Source organism: Nuphar pumila, chromosome 4 (genome assembly GCF_984573655.1).
Source record: "Nuphar pumila chromosome 4, dmNupPumi1.hap1.1, whole genome shotgun sequence".
Taxonomy (NCBI): domain Eukaryota; kingdom Viridiplantae; phylum Streptophyta; class Magnoliopsida; order Nymphaeales; family Nymphaeaceae; genus Nuphar; species Nuphar pumila.
The window spans coordinates 2,542,501-2,566,386 of NC_143252.1; the positions used below are offsets into that span (position 1 = coordinate 2,542,501).

At 40.2% G+C, this 23,886-nt stretch overlaps 1 protein-coding gene across 8 annotated transcripts in view; it reads right to left on the minus strand.

Moving 5' to 3' along the window:
• Nucleotides 1–22,556, minus strand: part of LOC149839055 (uncharacterized) — a 25,276-nt gene extending 2,720 nt beyond the window's left edge. Inside the window, exons 1-5 of one of the 8 annotated variants that reach the window (XR_016431461.1) lie at nucleotides 22,256–22,556; nucleotides 20,422–21,152; nucleotides 5,398–6,557; nucleotides 4,754–4,886; nucleotides 4,594–4,670 (exon numbers count right to left, since the gene is read on the minus strand). Coding sequence is in view for 4 of the 8 variants with exons in the window: in XM_090003989.1 (XP_089860115.1) it covers nucleotides 4,794–4,886; nucleotides 5,398–6,557; nucleotides 20,422–20,779 (1,611 nt within the window). In the remaining 4 variants the exon portion in view is untranslated. Of the gene's footprint in view, nucleotides 1–4,496; nucleotides 4,887–5,397; nucleotides 6,558–20,421; nucleotides 21,153–22,255 lie in introns of those variants that run through there. The other 7 variants (XR_016431462.1, XR_016431463.1, XM_090003989.1 and 4 more) reach the window with 7 other exon arrangements.
• Nucleotides 22,557–23,886: the final 1,330 nt, after the last annotated feature.

Here is a 23,886-nt window from a genome sequence, read left to right on the forward strand (position 1 = left end):
GCATTTAATAAGGATATGCATACAAAAGAAAACTATGATAATAACTTAATAAGTTATTCATGCATGTGCATTGATTCCATGCATAATTACTGTTTTGCATTTCATCATGCATCTTTACTGTTTTCTTACTTGTGATGTATTGTGTTGCATGATCATTGTTCTTAAAATGCACGAATGGTTATTTGAAGTATGAGATAGTGTTTTTCTTTCTTATTTGATTCATTAGATAAATTTGTACGTAGAATCTATGATTCTGACATTGTATTTATCATATTTTTTATAACCTCAAATGAGTGATAAGACAGACTGCTACTGCGAGTTACGAGGACTACAAGACTACTAGACATTCTACTTTGTGACAAAGTGGCTCCATGTTTTTGTTCTACTTGTCTTTTCTTTGCGTATTGTCATTAAACTTTATTAATTGATAAATAAAGTTATTTTGGGTTGGATAATAGTAGTGTAAACTTCCTTGTGGTTGTGGTTGTGGTATGATTGTAAGACCCCGAGTCTTTGGGATTATTTTCGCAATTGTGTTAATAAAAAAACCAACTTTTCCACGGGTATGAGTTGGGGTCATTATAGACACATTTTGAGGGTAGCAAAAAGTCAAAATGAAGGAGCATATTAGAGAAAAATGGTTTGAGAATTAGTAGAACAAAAACGAAATATACAGAGTACAAGTTTAGGTACAAACTATGTTACCACGACACGGCACTTAGGGTGCCATACCCGCTGGTAGCCGTGTCCAATATTATATTATATTATATTATATTATATTATATTATATTATATTATATTATATATTTTCAATATATAATATATAATTTAGATATATAATATATGTTTTTCAATATATATTTAGTCGTGCCCCGTACCCACATCTTTTGGAATTGCCATGTTGTGCCCGTACCCATACCCAAGTGACAGGGTACAAAAGCTAATGACAGCAATGTCATAAGAATATAAAATGTCTATTCAACAATACCATAAGCTTCAGTACTTTAGGATCTATATTATAACAAAATGGTGGATTTTAAAAAGATGCCACTAATAGGATTAGTGCCAATTGGGTTAAATGGAGATAGGCTAGTGGTGTATTATGTAAAAACAAGAGTAGCTCAACGATTGAAATGAGTTTTCTACAAGATTTCTATAATATTATATTATATTATATTATATATTTTCAATATATAATATATAATTTAGATATATAATATATGTTTTTCAATATATATTTAGTCGTGCCCCGTACCCACATCTTTTGGAATTGCCATGTTGTGCCCGTACCCATACCCAAGTGACAGGGTACAAAAGCTAATGACAGCAATGTCATAAGAATATAAAATGTCTATTCAACAATACCATAAGCTTCAGTACTTTAGGATCTATATTATAACAAAACGGTGGATTTTAAAAAGATGCCACTAATAGGATTAGTGCCAATTGGGTTAAATGGAGATAGGCTAGTGGTGTATTATGTAAAAACAAGAGTAGCTCAACGATTGAAATGAGTTTTCTACAAGATTTCTATAAGATCGACAATATTATATGGAGCCGAATATTGGGCGACTAAGAAAAGACAAGACTGAGTGCATGTTGCAAAGATGTGTATACTAACAAGGATATATGGGGTTACAAGAAAGCACAAAATTAAAAATAAATATATCATAATGCACTTATAGTCGAACTAATAAAAAGGAAAAATAAGTGAATGTCGTTTAAGATGTTTTGGACATATTGCACGAAGACTTGTTACCCTATGAGAAAGGTCGACATGTTACAAGTAGAAGGAACTAGAAAAAGAGTAAGACCACTGAAGACTTAGAAAGAGGCAGTCAGAGGTGACATGATGGATTGTAAAGTAACCAAAGTTGTAGCACTAAATAGATGGGAACGGAAAAATAAGACTCGCAAAGCCAACCTCATGTAATTGAGATAAGGCTTCATGATGACGATGATGATACAATGAGAGAAGAAATGGAAACTATGCAATTGAATATCACATGGGCTACAATGAGAAGACTTGAACATAAGAATTTAGTAGGACGCAAATGGGTATACAAGGTAAAATTCAAATCAAATATTAGTATGAAAAGATACAAAGCAAGAGTCTTTCCAAAGGATATAACATGGAACGATTACAAAGAGACATTAAGCCAACTTGTGAAAATTTTAAGTGTGCCAATTGTATTATCTTTTACAAGCTTTACGAGTGTGACATAAAAAATGCATTTTTGCATAAAGATTTGAAAGTATATATGGAGAAACTGGTTTTCATCAAGCAGATCCAAAAAAGTATATATGCAAGATTAATAGTGTCATATATGGGCTGAAACAAGCTTAAAGGGCCTAGTTTCAGAGTTTGTTCAATGCAATAAAAGAGTGGATTTGTAAGATCATCGATTGATACTTTTTTTATTTTTGTATCATGTGCAACGCCCTTTCCTATTTGCTATAGTGATGGATGAGCTTACGAGATCAATTCAAGAAAATGTGTCGTGGTATATGTTGTTTGCTGATGATATTGTTTTGATTGATGAGTCTAGAGCTGGGTTTAATGCTAAGTTAGAATTATGGAGACGACATTGGAAGCAAGAGGTTTTAAGTTGAGTAAGAGTAAGACAGAATACATGGAATGTCGATTTAGTAAGCAACGAAATAGAGATGGGAGTGTAGTGAAGCTTGGTGAGCAAGAAATACCGGTGGATGATTCTTTCAAATATTTGGGATCCATCATTCAAAAGTATGGAGAAATTGATGAAGATGTAAATCATAGGATAAAGGTTGGGTGGATGAAATGGAAAAGTGCAACTGGAGTGTTGTGCGATCGTAGAATGCCATTGCGATTGAAGGGAAAGTTTTATAGGACGAATATTAGGCCCGCTTTACTATATGGTACGGAATGTTGGGCTGCCAAGAGACATCATATTCAAAAAATGAGTGTAGTTGAGATGCGTATGCTGAGATGGATGTGTGGAAATACAATAAAAGATAAGATTCGGAACGAGGAGATACGTAAGAAGGTAGGCGTTGCACCCATTGAAAATAAGATGAGAGAGAATCGTTTACGGTGGTTTGGACATATTCGACGAAGGCCTAATGATGCTCCAGTTAGAAGGATGGAGAAATGGGAAAATATATTAGTTAAAAGAGGTCGGGGTAGGCCTAGGAAGACATGGATGGAGGTGATAGGAAAGGATATGAAACCTCACCGAGGACATGGCATTGGATAGAAATGAATGGAGGAGAAGGATTCATGTGGAAGACCCAGAATGATTTTCTTTGTTGGTTCATATCGCCGACCCCAATTGTTTTGGGATGAAGGTGTAGTAGTAGTAGTTGTTGTTGTTGTTGTTGTTGTTGTTGTTGTTGTTGTTGTTGTTGTTGGGAAGGAAGTTGTAGTCGTTATACTTTATACATGGATGACATAATTACTGGGAGTTAGATAGTTTTCTTAGAAGAAACTAAGCAGTTCTGCACAATAAATTTTTTAGCATGTCCAGATATTTTTCAGGTATTATAATTGAAAAGATAAAGCATATCATTAAAATGTCCTAACAAAAGTATGCATATGATACGCTGAAGAGATAGTATACAAAGTTGTGAGCCTATTCAAACACCATTAGTAATGAATAAGAAGTCATCAGAGGATGAAGATGAATTGTACCAAGAGCCAGAGTAGTTCAAAAGTATAGCTAGGGAACCCCAATATCTGACTATTACAACGCTTAATATTTCTTATGACATCAATTAAATATGTTAGTTTATGGACTCTCCCATGGTTGTTCACATGGTCCTAAACAAATCATGAGGTATGCCAAAGGTATACTCAACCAAGGATTAGTTATTTTAAAATTGATCCCATGAACATGCAAGTTCATCATGTAGTTGGACTTTTCAATGCAGATTGTGCTGTAATCCTAATCAAAGATCTGTTTTGAATAATGTGTATTTCTTCATAGCAATTTTATTTCTTAGAAGAGTAAGAAGAAAAAGAGTGCAGCAAGATCAAGTATGAAGTAAAGTACAAGGCTCTTGAAAGCATAGTGGCTGAAGTGATGTGGAAAAAGAGTCTTATGAATATCATGAAATTAAATATGCATAGATCTATTATTTATTGTAAAAACAAAAGTGCTTCAGCATTGACATCCAAGCCAATGTTACATGACAGGAATAAGCATTTCCAAATTGATTATCGTTTTGTTCAAGGTAGAACTAGATGATGGAGAAGCAAAGTATGTGATATCACAGCACCAGACTGCAGACATATTCACAAAAATGTTAAAAGCAAGACATGACATGTTGAAGAGCAAGTCATGCATGTTCAAGAACCATCCAAAACTTGAGGAGTGTTAATGTGAGATGTCCTTACGTGTTCATGGGCAGGGGCTCTTTTTTTAGTATTTTTAACATTGTTGTTTGTAACTTATTTGGGGTGATTCTATATAAATGTTTTGTATATTTTGTTTAAGTCTTGTACAATAGTGGCATAGTTGTAATTAACCTGTGTTTCAATCAATGTTTGTAATAATCAGCCCTCACTAGTGCTTCATTATATAAAATAAACGACTCTAAGGTGCCACCTCTCACCTTGAGGAAACATTAGAGGCTAAGGGACGTCCGCTACACCTATTGTCCTTCAACTTCTTCAATCTGATTTGAAATACCTTGATTTACACAAATCTGTAAAATGAATCTCAACAAACAGTACTGCTCAAGACGAATATGCATTAATTCCAGATAAAGTTACCTCCTATGATTGGTTGGGGGCGCCAAGGATGAAGCCCATCTCATGCATCCTGAGACACCAAAAACCATTTTGAGCAAAGACACTTCAGCCAGCTTGAAAAACAGTGCCTTGCCAGGTGCTCTGGTAGATCAGCCTACATCAAACCCACACAGAGAACAGTAGTTGTAAGAAACCAAAAGGAAAAATGGAAAAAAACAAAGATGCAGGTATATACAGCATGCATACAACCACATAAAGATTTTTATGTGTGTGTTTGTGTGTGTGTGTGTGTGTGTGTGTGTGTGTGTGTGAGAGAGAGAGAGAGAGAGTTCAGGAAAAAGAACAATCTACGTACAGGAGCATGCAAAAGATTAGCTTCATCTTGGATTGTTATCTTTTAACAAGCATGTTGGTAGCAGTATGCCTTATTAAATCCTTTTCAATAAAAAGTTCATCCCAAAAAGAAACTCGTACACAGATGCAGCTGTCCCATGAACTAGATGCCCAGAGCCAGTCAGAAAATGGAAAAGACGACTGTTTTAACAGCTTCATGGGGTTTACCATGAGACACAATTTTTAGAGAAAAAATGATGATTGACAGCAGCTTCAGAACCTTAAAAGTTCAAACTAAAGTTTAAATTATAATAGTAGTAAAAAGAACATACACTGCTCCAGGCAGAGGCATAATTGTCACTTGAGATCAACCAACATCCATCTGACCCATATCCCTCCCATCTGCTCGAACTTGTGATTTCCATCACCTCATCACTGTAATCGTGACTGTGATCAACATGATGCCTTTTCTTCCGCTTCCTATTTCTCACCTTTTTTCTGCTTCCAGAAACTTTCACCAAACCGCCATCACCTGTGTCACTTCCAGCATCACTTGAAGAGCCATCTCGAGAGACAAATGAATATCTGGTAGCCTTGCGAAAACCAATTCCATTCGTGACAAAGACTGATTCCCATGAATCTTGAGTTTTATAGTCCATGGACAAACGACTATGGAACATCCAAGATTCAAGCCCAAGCAATTTCATTGCTGCTGGCTTGTTCATGGTTATGCATTCCTTCATCAAGGACCAGTGCTTGGCTTCATCCAGACTTCTATTTACTTTTGAAAATATTTCGTTGATTTTGTTTTTTTCTTCAATATGTTCATCACTCTGTACCAGTCGCAATAACTGGCGACCTTGACTAATAACCGCATTTGATAGGAGCAATTCATCCATAGGTGGCTTGTCGGAACATGTTAAAAGCAAAATTTCAAGCCAGAAAGATGGTGAATATGCCTCCTGAGACTTCTCTGAGTGACAAGAAACCATAGAGTACATCCGTGAAGAACAAAATTTACCAATAGAAACCATAAATTTGCATAGCTCACTCTCGCTAAGTATAATAAGGAGATGCTTGCAGAGAAATGAGAATTGCTCATCATTTAGAAATTCATCAACGAGAGCCCATACATCTGCTGAATCCTCTTCATACATTAGGTGGGTAAACTGATTAATGAAGAACTTTGTATCAATAACAAAGATTTCACCATCCTTTAGTGACTCTGAAAGTTCATCTGATGACCAAAAATCAGGCACATTCTGCAGAAAATTCTCCACTGTTTGCAATACATCCAAATCCAGGAAATAATGTGGCTTGGTAGCAACCATTGCCGGTGACTGTCCATGTTTTCCCTTCCAATTTAGCTCCTCCCAGCAAACATCCCTGTTTACAAAAGCATACTGGGATATTGCTCGTGCACCTTTCTGGTGTTCATACTTGCCAGAAGTAGCAAAATTACCAAACCATTGTAGAATGCGCCCTGGATTTCCTGTATATATGCAGCAACTACAAAAGTCATATTTGAGAAATCAAAAAATTCAATGCCTTTCTATAAGCAGAAAAATTGGCTATCACTAACTATATGAAATCGCTGACCATTGCAAAGATTAAGAGCTAGACTAGCTATGAAGAAATTTTCAGCATGAAAGCACAGTTAATGCAAAAAAAGTGCATCACAACAGAGTAAAATGCATATTAACCCTACACTGCCTCACAATGTTGGAAAAAATTAACATTAAAGAGAGGAAAGTAGATAATGATTCATTATTGCAAAAATCTGAAGCACATTTGAAAAGATGATGTATAGACCTCAAGGCAATTATCCTTATATTCATCAATCAATACAATGTTCCAAAAGATATGTGTGTTCCACTTCATTCATCATCTCATCTAATCAGCTAGCCAATTTCATTTGACAGGCAAAGCTTAATTTCCTCAAAATAAGTGGCAGTTCATCTGTGGATCCCCAAAATTTGAAAGGAAAATATGGGTAGGTCCAAAGTAGATTTTGGATTTGAAAACAAATCTGAATTTGAGACATAAGTGAGAGATGTGGAGGATGAGCAGGGATCAGCCACTCAAGGAACTTCAGAATCTTCAAGGCCTGAGCTTTAGCCTGCAAGTGATCTGTATCTCGAATGTGGGTCTTAAATGCAGGTGAGCTTGATGGCGTGAGCCACCATCAAGGCTTGAAAAAACATGAAAACAAAGCAAATATGCTATTCGTTAAGAAAATCCACACTTTTTATAATAAATAAACAAAATAAATTCAATAAAAAGTGTAGAGAAAAATGAATCTCACCTCGGCCTTAGGTAGCCCTTTCCTGTGACCGATGATGAGCGTGATGACAACAAGGCATTCAATGTGATAGTGGATCAGACTGTTAAATTATATGTACTATATATATATATATAGAGAGAGAGAGAGAGAGAGATCATGACACATATTCATATATATATATATATATATGACTATGTGTCTATCTATATATTTATAAATATATATATTCTTTTGTAATACCCATTAGGGGTGAAACTGTCTTTTTACCTATTCACGCACATATGTACTCTTTCCCCTTCTTTTTTTACTTTTTACTTTTTCCTTTTTCCTTCCTTTTTCCTTCCTTTTTCTTTTCTTTTTTTCTTTCTTTTCTTTTTCTTATTTTTTGGGCCCACCATATAGGACGTTGGAGCTTCCAACGGTCATATTTATGACCGTTGGAAGGGCTCCAATGTCCCATATGGAGCCCTTCCAAAGGTGCCTCTTTGTCTATAAATAAAGGGGGTTTTCCCCTTGTAAGTTAAGCTTCTTTGAAGCCATTCTTGAAGTGAAACAGTTTTATTCCTTCTCTCTTTGTGTGTTTACCACTTTTGTGGTTTATTGTATTTTCGTCCATTAGTGGCTACTTTGTATGTGTGTATGCGGTTGCGTGGCTCGTGGAGATATCACATCCATTCCTTAGCATTTCATTACACAGATATCATTTCAAGATGAAGTGAGGAATGTACTTGATGCGGATCAAACAGAGTTAGAGTGTGAGAAAAAGAGTGCACACCAAGCTATTCCTATGGATGACAAAAATGAAAATAAAAAGGAGCAGTGGAAAGATTAATCAAATAAAAACACAAAGGCTATTGAAGTGAAACTTATACAAGGCCAGATGCATGGTCAATCTGATTTGAATTTCATTGACCACAAACAGGGAGCCGAGTTCTTTGACCACCCATTTGAAACAGAGAAACAGATTCCATTGAAGGCTGATCTTGTTTCATTCTCTCAACCAGAACTTGTGAGGGGGACTACAGATGCTGTATTTGACCTTGAAGACTTTAGTCCCTACAATAGAGTAAGCTCAAATGGACTGTTGGAAATGATTGATGTGAATCCCCTATATGTTTTTTATCCCGGAGGGAATCAGAAATTTGTAACATGTTCCGGGTGGTGCCTCAACCCGAACGTAAGGATGAACTTTTGAAGGTGATTTGCCCTTTAGATCGAGGCACATTCATGAGCGCATACACAAAAAACATCTTTGCTTGAGGCCAAAGTTCTTTATGGTTGCAGCTGCTTTAATCATCCCCTAAGGTTTAGGACCCGGGAGGGCCAAAAGACTACCAGTACTATGATCGTCTTCATCATGGAATGAACCTTGGCGGTTCCTATACTTGATTTGAGGACAAAGCAAATTCCAAAGGTGTAGGAATGATACATTCACCTTTCTCTAACGATCAATATTGGCCAAATAAGGTGATACATGCACCTACAGCTAGCATGCTAGCCTACTTGGGCTCTTGGGCGGCATGGCATACGTTGTAATTTCCTTTTATATTTTGGTCATCTGTAGTTGGGGTAGGAATGGAATGAATTTAATTACCACATATATTGGGGGGTAGTTAGGAGGGGCATGGCCTATATAAGGTCTAACCCAAGCCAATGGCTCATAATTCTCATGATTCTACTTTGGTTGCTTAATGCAATTTGAGAGCATTCACTTGTGAATTCTCTTTGGGAATGTGTCCTACTCTAAAAGGGTTAGCCTTAAGTGATTAGACCCTTAACACTTGAGATTTTCTCTAATGCATCTCCAACCTCTTCTTAAACTCTCAAACCACTCACCAAAACCAACCCAACTAGCCCAACCTCTCCCCTCTCTCTCCCCAAGTTAGTTGACCTTTCCCTTGTTTCCTAAGCACCCAACCTACATCTTCTTCCCCATTTCTGTTGTGCTACATACACCTCCATTATATTTTTAAGCGAATGTATCAATTTCAGATGTTGGCCTAGGGAGAGGTGATCCTTATTTATGGGTTTTGAAAAGGATTAAGGTCCTAGTCTTATGGATTCGGGATCCAAAGATCCAAATTTGCCTTTGGATGACATGTTACAATCCTATTGGTTGGATGTTTTGAGGTCTCTTTCTGATTGGCTAAAGTTACCTTGCGTGTTGGCGAAGGTTTCTGGGACAAGTAGATAGACAAGATGAGATTTTTGGAGTCCTAGATGAGGACTAGGTTCATTGTTCAGAATTTTCAAGATTCTAGAATAGGAGGGTCGAGTTTCTGGAGACTTATCTCTATTCCTTGCATGAATTAGGATCAAATGAACCAAATGGGTTGCTAACAACACATTGTGCTGCTGACAAACAATGCTAACGATACAATGTAACGGCTAACAACAACCTAGAAACTGAAAGTGCAGTAGGATCGAGGCAACTAGCACTAGAGGGGGGGTGAATAGTTCTTTTAAAAATTGTCTGCGAAATATTAACGTATTTTGCAATTTGAAAAGCAAACACACAAAGGAACACAAGAATTTATCCTGGTTCGGTCTTTCCCGACCTACATCCAGTCCCCAAGCAAAACCCGCTTGAGATTTCCACTATCAACCTTGTGTAACTACAAGATCATACAGACCAAATCCGGTCCCACTTCCAGTAACACACCTACTGAAAGCAAACAACTCCTTTAAACCAAGGAGTCCTTCCTTTTTACAAAAAATTGAAACAAGTAACAACTTACAATACAACCTATGAGCCCTTCTTTTGAATGCAAATGAGATGCAATTGGCTTTTGAGATTGTTGAAATATTCTACTCACAAATTCACTATTTCTCAAAAGAATTTGAGTGAAAAACTGAAGTGAAAAATATCACGTGAGTGAGAAACTGAATATGAGTGAAAAGCAAAGAGTAATTGATTCAAATTGATTGAATTGCAGTGTTTTTGAGTGTAAAATGCACTCATATTTATAGTTGAAAGTTTTCATATGTTGAGGGTATGAAAGGGTGTCAAAACAGTCCATTTTGAACGATCAAAACGTTTGAAAAATGAAAAGACACGCATTTTTGAAGTTTCAGGAAAAACGGCAAAATTAGTTAGTCGACTAATAGTTAGTTATTAGTAGACTGACAGTTATCGTCGATCGACTGATCTGTTTATCGAGCCGTTTGAAAATCTGAACTTTTGAAACTTAGTCGACTAGAGATAAAATTAGTCGACTGATAATATCATCAGTAAACTGAAAAACCTTTCAATCGACTGCTGCTAAAATCTTCTGAAAAACATGCATTCTGTCCAGTCGACTGATAAAAGCATTAGTCGACTGCTGCTAAATTTTCAGAAAACACATGTTCTGTCCAGTCGACTGATAAAGTCATTAGTCGACTGCTGCTAAATTTTCCAGAAAACAAACATTTTGTCCAGTCGACTGATAAAACCTTCGGTCGACTAATTTGACATAAATGACTTTTTAGAAAATATGGCGCGAAAGGATTAGTCGACTGGTGAATCTATTGGTCGACTAATAAACACGAAAATTTAAGAAAAGAGTTTTCTAAAAAGATTTTCATGAAGGGTTCTTTTAGAAAAAGTTTTTCTAAAGACTTTTTAGGTGAAATGCAACCTAAATATGCACTCTAAGTAAGGCTCTTACAAGAATCTAAGACTTTTAATGAATTTAACATTTGCACACTAGTCTTCAAAGATTCTTCATCGAATTCTTCAATTTCTTCATTGCCTTAGCTGAAATGCAGTTGATTTCACTTGCTCATCATCAAAACCTTGTACTTGAAGTATCATGTACGGCTTCATTGTCGTAACAGAAACTACTAACGATAATCTCAGTTCTTGGACCTTATTAACAACAATTCAAGCTTACAATGAAAATTCATGACATGTCGAGTCCCTAACAACACTTCTGATGTACCATCAACAACTACGTTAAGACAGTTGTGACATGTCAACTTGTTTTGGCCATAACTTTTTATCTATATGTCAGATTGAGATGATTTTTTATGCATTGGCAAGCTCGCATCCTAAACTTAAATTCATCTTTTAAGCGTAAAACCAAATTCAATCGTTTTGGATCAAAATGCAATCAAAGTAGGCACTGCTTGAAAAACAGAATTTTGGTTAGACAACTCACCTTGTTTTGGTTATAACTTTCCATTTTGATGTTGTATAACCTGATTTTTTGCTTATTTAATAGCTGAAATCTCCTAGTTTGGATGTCATTTTGAAGGCTAAAAAAAAGGTAAAAGTCGAAAGACTCTAGAAATGAGTTGAAGACGCTGAATGTCTCTAACATGAAATGATTCGGTCAAAATTGAGGTGTCTACACCATCATGTCTCAAATTTCAAGCTTTCAGCTATTCTACATACCTTTAGCTTTTTCATTAGAATATCAAACATAACAATCCTGTCTTTTGAGTACAAGATCATGAATTGTCACGTTCTAGTTTTCTACTTTATTACATTCATAATTTTGGTTTTTGTGGATATATGTTTATGACTGCAAAAAATGAAATGGGGACTTCATATCCCAAAAAAAAAAGCATCATATTTCCTGAGAACAAATTAGATACTTCATAAAGAAGTTACAGCCCTGAAAGGATAGATACAGATCTCATACTCCATATCTGTGTGAAAACAATTTCAACTCTTTCCATACACTATTCTTTGCTGTTAGCTGAACAGCTTTATAGTGATTCTATTCAGGCAAACCATGAGCTGATAGCAATTTGAGCTAAACTGATGCAGAGCAGGACCGGGCCTATACAGAGTGACCCAGGCGTGGCCAGGGATCTCGGCACCAATGGGTTGAACGATCGGACCCAGGTGATGGATCTGACCTCGAGCACGGTACCTCGATTCAGGGATGTGCCCCTGCGTACCTATTCCAGGCGAGCGAAGGTTTGAAGTGTGCACGTCGACAGCGTTCCAACACGGGTGATCCAGTACGTCAGCAACATCGATTTAATCTCGGGTCCAAGGATTGGACCCGAGATCCAGATCCGTTTTGCAGTCTATAAATACCCGGCCTTAGGGTTACGTAGAGGAGAAGATTGATTTATTTCTTTTGGAGTTTTCCTCTGTCATGTTCAGTTCTACAGCAGCCTTTCATTTTTTTTACTTTTTGCACAGTCGCTATTTCTATTTTCCTAAGTTCCTTTCTTCATTATTCATTGTAATTCGTTATTTTTTTTAAACAATTAAGAACGATGATCTCTCGCTGCATCAAAGTGCTATCAGAGCGCAGCCCCTTCTCCTTGGTCAACGGCATGGCGCAAGAAGCGAGGGACGATCCTACGAGCGGGAAGGAACGAGGGGGATCGGATACCGGCAACGAGGATCCTATGATGCGGATGATCGACATGATGAAGAAGATCCAGGAAAATATGCTACGTGTAAGCAAGGGCATAGCCGGCATGTCAAAGCCTTTGGATGGGATCGAAGGTCGGATTGTGGTCCTCGAGTCGTCAGAGGAGACGCACGCGACTTCTATGCTGAAAACGGGAGCGAGATTGGGCGACGGTGCAGCCGGACACGCGGATGCCACAGCGATCGAACCAGTCCAACCAACCTACCATCAATCTGTCGTGCAACTGGATGGCGTCGAGATGAGCCTACAGAGGGATGCTGGTCACGCAATCATCCCGCAAATGGTACCTATTTTGAACCCCGTCCCGATAGCAACGACGAGTCAGGTGATCGATGCCTCCCAACCGCACCAGGGGGTCGTTGAGATGCCTCCCAACATCGGCTCGGGTGCACAGGCCTGGCCTCAAGCCACGGTGAAGGTGTTGCAGACCAGACATGGCCTGCAGAGCCCGAGTGTGGCGTTGGGCCAGGCTGCAGGTGCTACTTCGTCAGCCTGAGTCGGGGCTGAACTATCACCCCTCCTGAAGCTCGTTCGTGGGGGCTCGGTCGCAGCCCACCAACAAGCAAGGGAGTGCGGTCCCTTGTGGATCGGACCGAACCCGACAGGGTCCGACCCGGAGCCAATAGTAGCAGGGCCCAGACCCGGGTCTCGGGGACCACCCTTTGGGTCCCAGGGAGCGGGTCCGAGCCTTGAGCCCCATCACCCGGCCTACCTAGTTGGGTCTGGTTCGCGGGTTATCCCGAATCTGACCCAACCCAATAATTTTGACCGTAACGTGCGATCCAATACCGACCCAGTCTTGTATCGGACCCGGATGGAGCCCCAGTTTGATTTTGAACCGGGTCAAAACCAGATCCATCATGTTATGGATCAAAGATCGAGTTCCAACCAGGCCTTTGCTCCCCACAACTCGATCCATGATCCTACCTATCCAATTCTGGGTCCGACGAATAGCTTAGGTTTAGACCCGATCCAGATTCAATCGGGTGAGACGCCCCAATATTTCCCAAACCATACCCAGTACCAGTACCAAAACTCGAACCCAACCCAACCCAACCCAATCCACAATCCCATCCCCGATCCAAAACCCTGTCCCATATCCAACCCAATACTTCTACCATAGCCCAACCCCTAACCCGAACCCATACTACCCCACTCCTACCAATCTGGAACCAGTTAGCCAACCAGTCTTTCACCCGTTTACGAGACCCCCTACTATACCGGTACCTCACCGTCGGCCGCAGCTGGCTCCCACACAAGGGCGGGCCAGACCGAGACAGCTTCAAGCAGTGGCTATGCAGACCCCACAGGGGCCAGCGTGACCTGAGCGCCGACCACATGTCAATGGAATCCGTCAGCATCAACTTCCAGTCGAGCAGTACCGTGACGAGGATGACGTTGCCTTGATGGACGATGAAGCCTTCTGGAACGAGTACCCTACAAGAATGGTGGAACCTCGTCAACAAAGAGCGCCAGAGCACCCCTCCACCTACGGGGTGAAGTTGGACTTTCTAGAGTTCGCAGGACGATTCGACACAGAGCAGTTCTTCGACTGGGCTTATGTCGTGCAGTTTTTCTTTGACTACCACACTGTAGTTGAGCATTGTCGTGTGTCTCTAGCGTCCACTCGATTGAGGGGCCTAGCACAGACATGGTGGGTTGAGCTACAAAGGTCGAGGGGACGGCAGGGGCAAGAGCGTGTGCAGGCATGAGAGGAGATGCAGAGACAGATGCAATCCAAGTTCGTGTCATCGGACCATGCGAAGAGAGAGCTTATAAGAAGTACCTGACCCTGCGTTAAGGCACCCGTACCGTGGTAGAGTACACTGTTGAGTTTCATCGCCTATCCCTACGAGTGCAGATCGAGGAGACCGCCCGACAGTAGGTCACGAGGTATATCTCTAGTCTCTGTCCTGCTATTTCTGATGATTTTAGTTGCGTCACAATCGAGTCATTGGATCAGGCCAGCAGTTATGCCATGAATATAGAGAAAAAGTTGAAAAAGAGGCAGGAGTATAGAGTTTTTCGGAGCGATCAGACCAGTCGACCCAAGTCGAGTTTCCCAACCAGGAGAGCGAGCTCTCCAAGGAAGGAAGACTCAAAGTTTACCCCAAGAGTAGACACCGACAAGCGTGACCAGTCCGGACCCGCCTATCATACCAGGTGCAAATCCAAGCCTAGTGAGTCTACCATACGTTGCTTTAGGTGTCAAGAGTTAGGGACATGTTGCCTCCAAGTGCCCCACCATGACCAAGAACGCCCATTTCATAGAGTCATCGCCAGATAGTGAGAGTGAGGGCGAGTCCTTAGTTGAGGGGGAGCATGAAGGAGAAGTCGTAGAGTTCGATGGTAACGTCGAGAATTTATTGTCTGTTCGTCATGTCCTAACCGCACCCCGAGAGTCGGCCCCCGCAAAATGGTTGTGAAATAATATCTTTGAAACGAGGTGCAATTGTGAGGGTCATGTGTGTGATGTCATCATTGACACTGGAGCTTGTGAAAATATGGTTTCTGAAAACGTCGTGTCCACCCTCAATTTAAAAACGGAAAAACTTGCTCAACCATACAAAATGGCATGGTTCAAAAAGGGAAATGAAGTATCCATCACCCAACGATGCCCAGATTCTTTATGGGAGAGCATTACCACGATGAAGTGTGGTGTGATGTGGCCCCTATGAGTGTCTGTCATATTCTCTTGGGTCGTCCTTGGCAGTTTGATCGTAAGACTATTCACGATGGCCGTAGGAACACGTACTTGTTTGTTTTCAAAGGGCATAAAATAATCCTTCTTCCTATCAAGGAGACCGGTTTTCCCACTATGGATAAGCCCGAGCGAGTTCCCCGACTCACGGGCCTATCCTACCAGACTTTCTTGAGTCACTGTAGAGAGGACGGTTATTGTTATGCCCTGGTGGCCAAACCGACTATGAGTACGTCAGTGCCCGTTCTCACGGAAATCGCGCCCCTTGTCGAGGAGTTTCGTGATATCATGCCAGACGACCTTCTCGATGGCCTACCTTCAATAAGGGTGTTGCAGCATGCTATAGATTTCGTCCCGGGATCGAGTCTACCAAACCTACCTATGTATCGCATGAACCCGTCAGAGCATGTCGAATTGTTGAGACAGGTCCAAGAGTTACTGCAAAAGGGGTTCACCTGTGAGAGTATTAGCCCTTGCGCAGTACCCGCCCTGCTCACTCCCAAGAAAGATGGGTCCATGCGCATGTGTGTCAATAGTAGGGCAATCAATCGCATCACTGTCAAATATTGTTTCCCCATTCCTTGATTGGATGACATGTTTGATATGTTGGGTAGTGCCTTCATTTTTTCGAAAATCGATTTAAAAAGCAGGTACCACCAAATCCGTATTCGGGAAGGGGATGAGCGGAAAACGGCATTCAAGACACGTGATGGGTTGTACCAATGGTTAGTCATGCCCTTCGGGTTATCGAATGCTCCAAGTACTTTCATGAACATGATGACCCAAGTGTTGCGTCCTTGTATCGGATGATTTGTCGTTGTCTATTTTGATGACATTTTGGTTTACAGTTCCTCTTTGTCTAATCATTTGCGTCAAGTCTTAGAGATTTTGAGGAAAGAAAAACTCTATGCGAATACCAAAAAAGTGTGAGTTCATGACGTCAAGCGTGGTCTTTTTGGGTTTTATAGTGTCGTCTGATGGAGTGAAGGTTGATCCTGCTAAAGTCCGAGCTATTGTAGAGTGGCCTACCTCGCAGACTATAGGAGAGATCCATAGTTTCCATGGGTTAGCCACCTTATACCGTCATTTTGTGAGGAATTTTAGCACCCTCATGGCCCCTATCACGGAGTGCCTAAAGGGTACTAGTTTCCATTAGACCTCAGCCACGGGGAAAGCTTTCACGCTCATCAAAGAGAAAATGACTAGTGCCCCCGTCCTAGCCCTTCCTGATTTTAGCGCAATTTTTGAGGTTGAGTGCGACGCCTCTAAAGTGGGGATTGGTGTCGTCCTGAGTCAGAACCGTAGGCCTATTGTGTTCTTTAGTGAAAAGCTGACTCGGTCGAGATGCCAATATTCTACTTATGATGTCGAGTTTTATGCTGTTGTACAAGCTCTTCGTTATTGGAGGCACTATCTCATTTATAAGGAGTTCGTCTTGTACACGAATCATGAGGCGTTGAAGTATTTAAACAGTCAAAAGAAGTTGAGTGTGAGGCACGCCAAGTGGGTCAGTTTCTTGCAAGAGTACACTTTTACAATTCACCATCAATCAAGTACTCTGAACAAGGTAGTTGACGCACTTAGCAGGAAGAATAGTCTTTTAATGACTATGTTTGTGCAGGTCATTGGGTTTGAGCAGTGCAAGAAATTGTACCCGACAGACCCTGATTTTCAACAGGTCTGGGAAGAGTGTCATTCCTCTACCAGCACGGCATACCCACGGTTCACTATACATAACAGTTACCGTTTTCGAGGTAACCAGCTATGTGTGTCAGCATTCTCTCTTAGGCTTCAGCTGATTCCTGAGTTACACGAAGGGGGACTAGCTGGGCATTTTTGATACGATAAGATGTTTGCATTGTTAGATGAACGCTACTTTTGGCCCAAAATGCATAAAGACGTTGTCAAGTTTATCTAGAGTTAGCGAGTGTGTCAAGTGTCCAAGGGTCAACGTCAAAATAGCGGTCTGTATACTCCTTTGCCCATCCCTGAGCAGCCTTGGGAACACATCTCTATGGATTTTATTGTGGGTCTTCCCAGGACCTCGCATCGTTTTGACTCTATCTTATTTGTGGTTGACCGGTTTTCCAAAATGGCTATCTTTGTTCCGTGTAAGCGAACCACTGACGCCTCTTTAGTAGCCTCGTACTATTTCAAGGACGTGACCCGTTTCCATGTGTTGCCTCACTCGATCACCTCAGATCGTGACGCTCGCTTTATGAGTCATTTTTGGAAATCATTGTGGGTCTTATTGAATACCAAGCTCCAGTTCAATAGTGCATACCACCCGCAAACCGATGGTCAAACAGAAGTCGTGAACCGCACCTTAGGGAACCTACTGAGGAGTCTCGTGGGGGAGAATGTCAAGACATGGGACCTAGTCTTGCCACAAGCCGAGTTCGCCTACAATAGTTTCATCAACCGGTCCACAAGCAAGTCTACTTTTCAAGTGGTTTATGGGCGTTCACCAACACAGGTGGTGGATCTAGCACCCGTGACTAGCCTCCAAGACCTAGCCCCAGACGTGTTTGATGTTGTTGAGTACATGTGTGATATTCACCGACAAGTCTGAGCCAAACTTGCTGAAAATTACGAAGCTTACAAAGCTTTTGTCGACCAAGGTCGTCGTGATGTTCAGTTTTAAGTAGGTCAGTTAGTATGGGTTTACCTGCGTCCTGAGTGTTTCCCAATGGGTACTTATGGTAAGTTGAGTCCTAAGAAACATGGCCCTTTTAAGATCCTCCGGCGATTGGGTCTGAATGCCTACCTCCTTGAACTGCCCGATGATTGGCACATTTCGTCTATCTTCAATGTGTCTGATCTATATACTTACTGTGGTGACAATAAGTCGTCAAAGCCGACTTCTTCCCAACAAGGGGAGAATGATGCAGAGCAGGACCAGGTCGGGCCTATACAGAGTGACCCGGGTGTGGCCAGGAATCTCGGCACCAATGGATTGGACGATCGGACCCAGGTGATGGATCCGACCTCGAGCACGGTACCTCGATTCAGGGACGTGCTCCTGTGTACCTATTCCAGGCGAGCGAAGGTCTGAAGCGCTCACGTCGACAGTGTTCCAACACATGATTGATCCAGCATGTCAGCAGCATCGATTTAATCTCAGGTCCAGGGACTGGACTTGAGATCCAGATCCGTTTTGCAGTCTATAAATACTCGACCTTAGGGTTACGTAGAGGAGAAGATTTATTTATTTTTTTTGGAGTTTTCCTCTGTCATGTTCAGTTCTACAGCAGCCTTTCATTTTGTTTACTTTCTGCCCAGCCGCTATTTTCATTTTCCTAAGTTCCTTTCTTCATTATTCATTGTAATTCACAATTTTTTTGTAAACAATTAAGAACGTTGATCTCTCGCTGCATCATAAACTTACTGAATTTGCCAAACCTTAGTGTGCAACTACTTGAATGGTAGGAATTCTAAATTACTTATGTAAAAGCATAATTTTTTGTTAGCTCTAGAAAATTGTCATCAACACCTACCAAACTAGCCATTAGTAGATGCTAGCAATCAAGAACTCACGTTGAATGACAGCATGATAGAGGAGCCTCCCAAGAAACTACCAGAGGAATAATGTCAACAGTGAGTCAACCTTATCATGTCAACAGTGAGTCAACCTTACCATTAACCTAATAAAATGTAAATCTGCCTAAGTTACAGCAATTAACCTGATTATATCATAAACTAAATATATACTCTTCTTTTAGACTAGAGGATTGGAGATTGCATACTACCAAACGTGAAAAAAGAAAAAAAAAGGAAGAAGAGAAGAGACTGTGAAAAGAATATGAGGCTAGAAGTACTTGACGAGGAGATGGAAGCCCTAACCAGACATTATACTTCAGATAAGACAAGTCAACCCCAGCATGCAATAGTCTAAAAAATTAGGCTTGTGTGTGTTTGTCTATAACCATTTAAGTATCAAGTCCAAAATGCTAACATTATGTTTCGGCACTATTGGAATCATATTTCCAATTTAAACTTAAATAAAGAATGACATTGACTAAGCATGTTGCTCACCGGCATACAAATTGCTACATTATGCAAGGAGGCATTACTTTTGCTAGTTATTATGGAAGGATGATCCCAAATAAGTCTATTTTCGGTGTCACATACATAGTTAGCACATTTGGTACAGTTAGCAGCTCTGTACTATCATACAAGCAATATACCTGCACAGATCACAATCCATCTGAAGGTTTCCCTTGCAAAAAAAATGAAATACAACACTGAGGGGGACATCCATATTCAATATTGAAGGGCCAGCTGGATGATGAAAGTGCCAAATTCAAAGCTGTGGTTGGATGCAAAGCTGAAATGGAGTGGAAATACGAAAAAAGTTCAGTGGTCAGCATTTCGATGCCACAAGGGAAAACCAATAGGTGACTGTAGTCTAAGTTCCCGCCTAGAAACAATCAGCTGGATTTAAGCATGGATGGGAAGTATTTTCCCTTTTACATCAAACACTGCCAAACACAGCCCATCTAAACATGACCCGAGAGGGAACCTATTATATGTTTGCTATACAGTGCATAATATTACCAAGAGTAAATAGATCAACAACCTTCACTGGAAGATCGCCACTTCACCATACAAACACTACTATTCATGGATTTCTTGTCATCATGATTATTTTGCTTCTTGAGAAAGGCAAGTATAGTGGTGCACTTAAAGACACAAAAATTGTGGACGATGTCACAGTTCGCCATGAAGCCAAAATACATTAAAAACTAACAACTGAGACGTCCAAGACTCTGAATGTTACCATGCATAATCATTCAAATTCCCCCATGATTTGTTACAGTAATAACCCAAAAGAACAAATACTTGCGTGTTCCTATTTTAATACATCAAGTTCTAGCAACACAGTTTGTTAAAAATTTGAAGAAACAACCGGAATCAAAATTATGTGTTTTTGCACATCAAGGGAACTATGAACTACGAAAAGTAGAATCAAGAAAAGAAAAAGTGAGATTACCTCTGAAAAACTTCTCCAGAATATGGCATTTCTTGGCCAGGATCGCTGCAGCCTTCTGCGGCCTCTTCTCGAAGACCAACTGCAGGATTTGGGTTGCAATTTGATGCCTCTGCATACTCGATTCCAATAGCTCCCTGAACAACATCCGCTGCTCTCTTGGTCTTACCAATTTGATGGATGCAATCGTGCTGCATAGCCATAAACGGGACTCCGACCGCTCGTTAGCCACAATCACTTGCCATAAAAGCGACCCCAATTCCTCAAGAAGAGAGACAATCTCGTTTGCACCACCCCCATTGATGTCAACATCACCACCACCATCGTCACAGATCTTATGGGAGAGAAACAAATGAACCATCTTTACCACCAAACTGAGCTCTACTCGAGAGGTATAGCAAACCACAACAAGAAGAAAGATAACCCAACAATGAATATCAGAATCACCGTTCAATGGGCAAGAAAAGGGGTGGTTTGAACTAGTGTGATTCCGCCTTTTCTTTTTTCCCTCCTTCCGAGTTGGGTCTTTATCGTTTGAAGAAACAACAGAGAACCCAATTAAGCTGAATCAAAGCAACTTTGGGGTGAATCTTTCGTGGAGAGCTCAGTTTGAAGTACAAAAACCCAAAATCTTGCCCGGTTCGAGTTTGGGAAGCCCCTGCACGACTTTGTACATGTGGCAGCACCCCATTAGTGGCTTGATTTTTTTAATATATCTTGTCCACTGTACTTGACTGCACGCATGCTTTCATGAGTGTTTATTCAATTGTATTTCAAAATCAAAGTAGTAAAACAGCTTTGTTTGCAGCTTGCTGTTCTAAGGCCAACCAGTCACATGATTTCTTGCAGCACAGATAATTTTGACCAGAGAATATTTAAAAGATGTGAGCTTAAGTAGGGAGCAGTTGAAGTATCTTGTTATTGAATTACTGCGAGGCAGTTGCCAGGTTTGTTGTAAAATTTCAATTATTGATACAATAACTGTAAATTATAATATTTATTGTCATGCGTCTGTTTCATGGTGATGTTGGATTTACAACGTCAATTTTAACCTTTTGGAATTTTCATCAATAGATATATTTCTTAGGTGTCAAGAACAGGTATGAAGTGTTAAAGCAAATTAAAGTTACAGAAGGAAAATAATAGGACATGCCTGTATATAATAGGAGAGAAACTACTTAAAAGACTATATTTTTTTTCATCACGGAGGTGAAGAAAGTATTTTAGCAGCAGCACATCGAACCCCAATTGGATTTTCACTCTTCAGAGCTTACAATTTGACAAAATCGTAGGCCTTGAAAGTTCTCGTGAAAACCCAAAAAACTAAAAAAAAAAAAAGGCAATCATGAAGATGAAAAGTTTGCATAGTACCAGCTCTCAAGATAGAAACCACAAGTGCAGAGGAAGACGAAAGCACACAAGCAAAAAAGGGAAAAAGAAGACATCCAACCTCTTTGAGAGGAAAACAGAAAACGCAAAAGAACGGAATCAACAAAGGGGGTTTTCTTCATTATTTTAGTTTTTTCACCAAACAACAGGAATTTCACCAAAATAGGAGGGAGAGAGAGATAGAGATTCAAAATACCATATAGAAATACCAGGAACAAAAGAACATGGTGAAGAGAGAATTTTGTTCATGGGTTTCGTTTTCCTTTATCTACTAAAATCAAACACGAAACGACAGTCATCATCAAAGAAAAATACAAGCATATACAGAAATACAAGAATAACATAATCAGAACGGAATTTTCTTCACGCACTTTTGAGTTTTGTCCAACGAACAATGAAGAAACACCAATCATCAAAGAAAAACATAATGAGAGAGAGAGAGACATACTGATTCAAGACGATTAAATGACAGACGATGGAGACCCTGGCACAGGACCACCAATCTTATGGCTAGTGTTAGTAAGGGGAATCCCTATTCATCTCCCCCCCTTGTCTAGTGCCGAGGACACCCTTATTTGGGAGGACAACCCGTCCATCCAGATTTCGAGAGCCTTGATATGGGACGCGATTCGTAAAAAAGGCTCCGAGAGAAAAGTGGAGGGAGTGCATTTGGTTCAGGGGCCACCTCCCTAGAACGGAATGGGTGGTGTTCCTGGCCAGTGAAGGAAGAACTCTCGCACAGGACAGAATCCAGAAGATGGGGTTTGCGTTCCCTAACCACTGTAACCCGTGTTAAAGAGGGTCAGAAGATGCACACCATGTCTTCATAGCCTGCCCCCTTCGCTGCTAACATCTGGACCTTCACTAGAGAGAGGTTTGGATCGGGTAGGAGCCCTTGTGGAAGCATCCGGGAGGAGCTGGCCCACTGGTTCCAAACGAGGATCAAGCCTAAATGGAAAGAACGCTGATGGGCACAAGTGTTTCAGATTGTTGTTTGGAAAATTTTGGAGATTCTGAACTTGATCAGCCCCAGTAGGGCCCACTAGGATGGGCAACGCGGGCCCATGTGGCCAAGATTTTAGGCTCGGACCGTTAGGTACCAGGCCAAAATTCGGCCCGTTATACACGTGGGCCCACAAGCTGATTACAAGCAAGGGTCGCGGGCTACCGTACCAGCCGGTGGGCTACTGGCCCAGCATGAAAAGCTTGTTATTTATTAATTTTTTAATAATATAAAAAATTTTAAAATTAACCATGTGGTACTTATTACTATTTATAAAAAAATTACGTATTGTACGGGTAATTTGACTCAATTTTTTGAAAACCCTATAATTTTTTATATTATCTCGATATCCAAAATTGCAAATATTTGACATTGTTAGGATCGTTTTACCCTTCATAACTATGAATTTAATCATTTTTACGATAAAATAATATGGCCCGACTATGTCCAACACCCACTTAAATCTAAAATCTTAGGTTTTTTTATGAGAAAACTCATGAACTCGCATAAATTTATTTGAAAAATTTCAGTGAAAATGAAACCACCAAAATCGCAAATACTTTACTATTTTGCATATAATAAAAAATTTTGCATAAAAATATTGGTGAAACACCTCTCGTAAATATCATATTGTTTCGCATATATCCTGAAATTGCACAAATTTATATGCGAAACTTTACTTAAAGGGAACCAACAAAATCGCAAATATGTTACTTAAATATTTGTGAAATTTTTATTGCACTATAAGGATGATGGTCAATAGCGACAATTTTTCTCACCATTATTGCTTTATTTCTGGCTGCTATTAGCCTATAACAATGATATTTCTAGTCGATAAGTTATTGTTAAGAAATGACCTTTGTTAACCAATAATAACGACATTTATTAGTTGTTGTTAAAGGATTACCCAACACCAGCGAGATAGGTCGCAGAAACTGAAAACATAAATAGTGGCGAGGTTGTTTTAACGATGAGATATCCTATAACAGTGATCATTAATTCAGTGCTATAGCCTATAACGGTGAGCATTAACTCGTTGTTATAGGTTGGCTATAATACATGGTTTTTAGCCTATA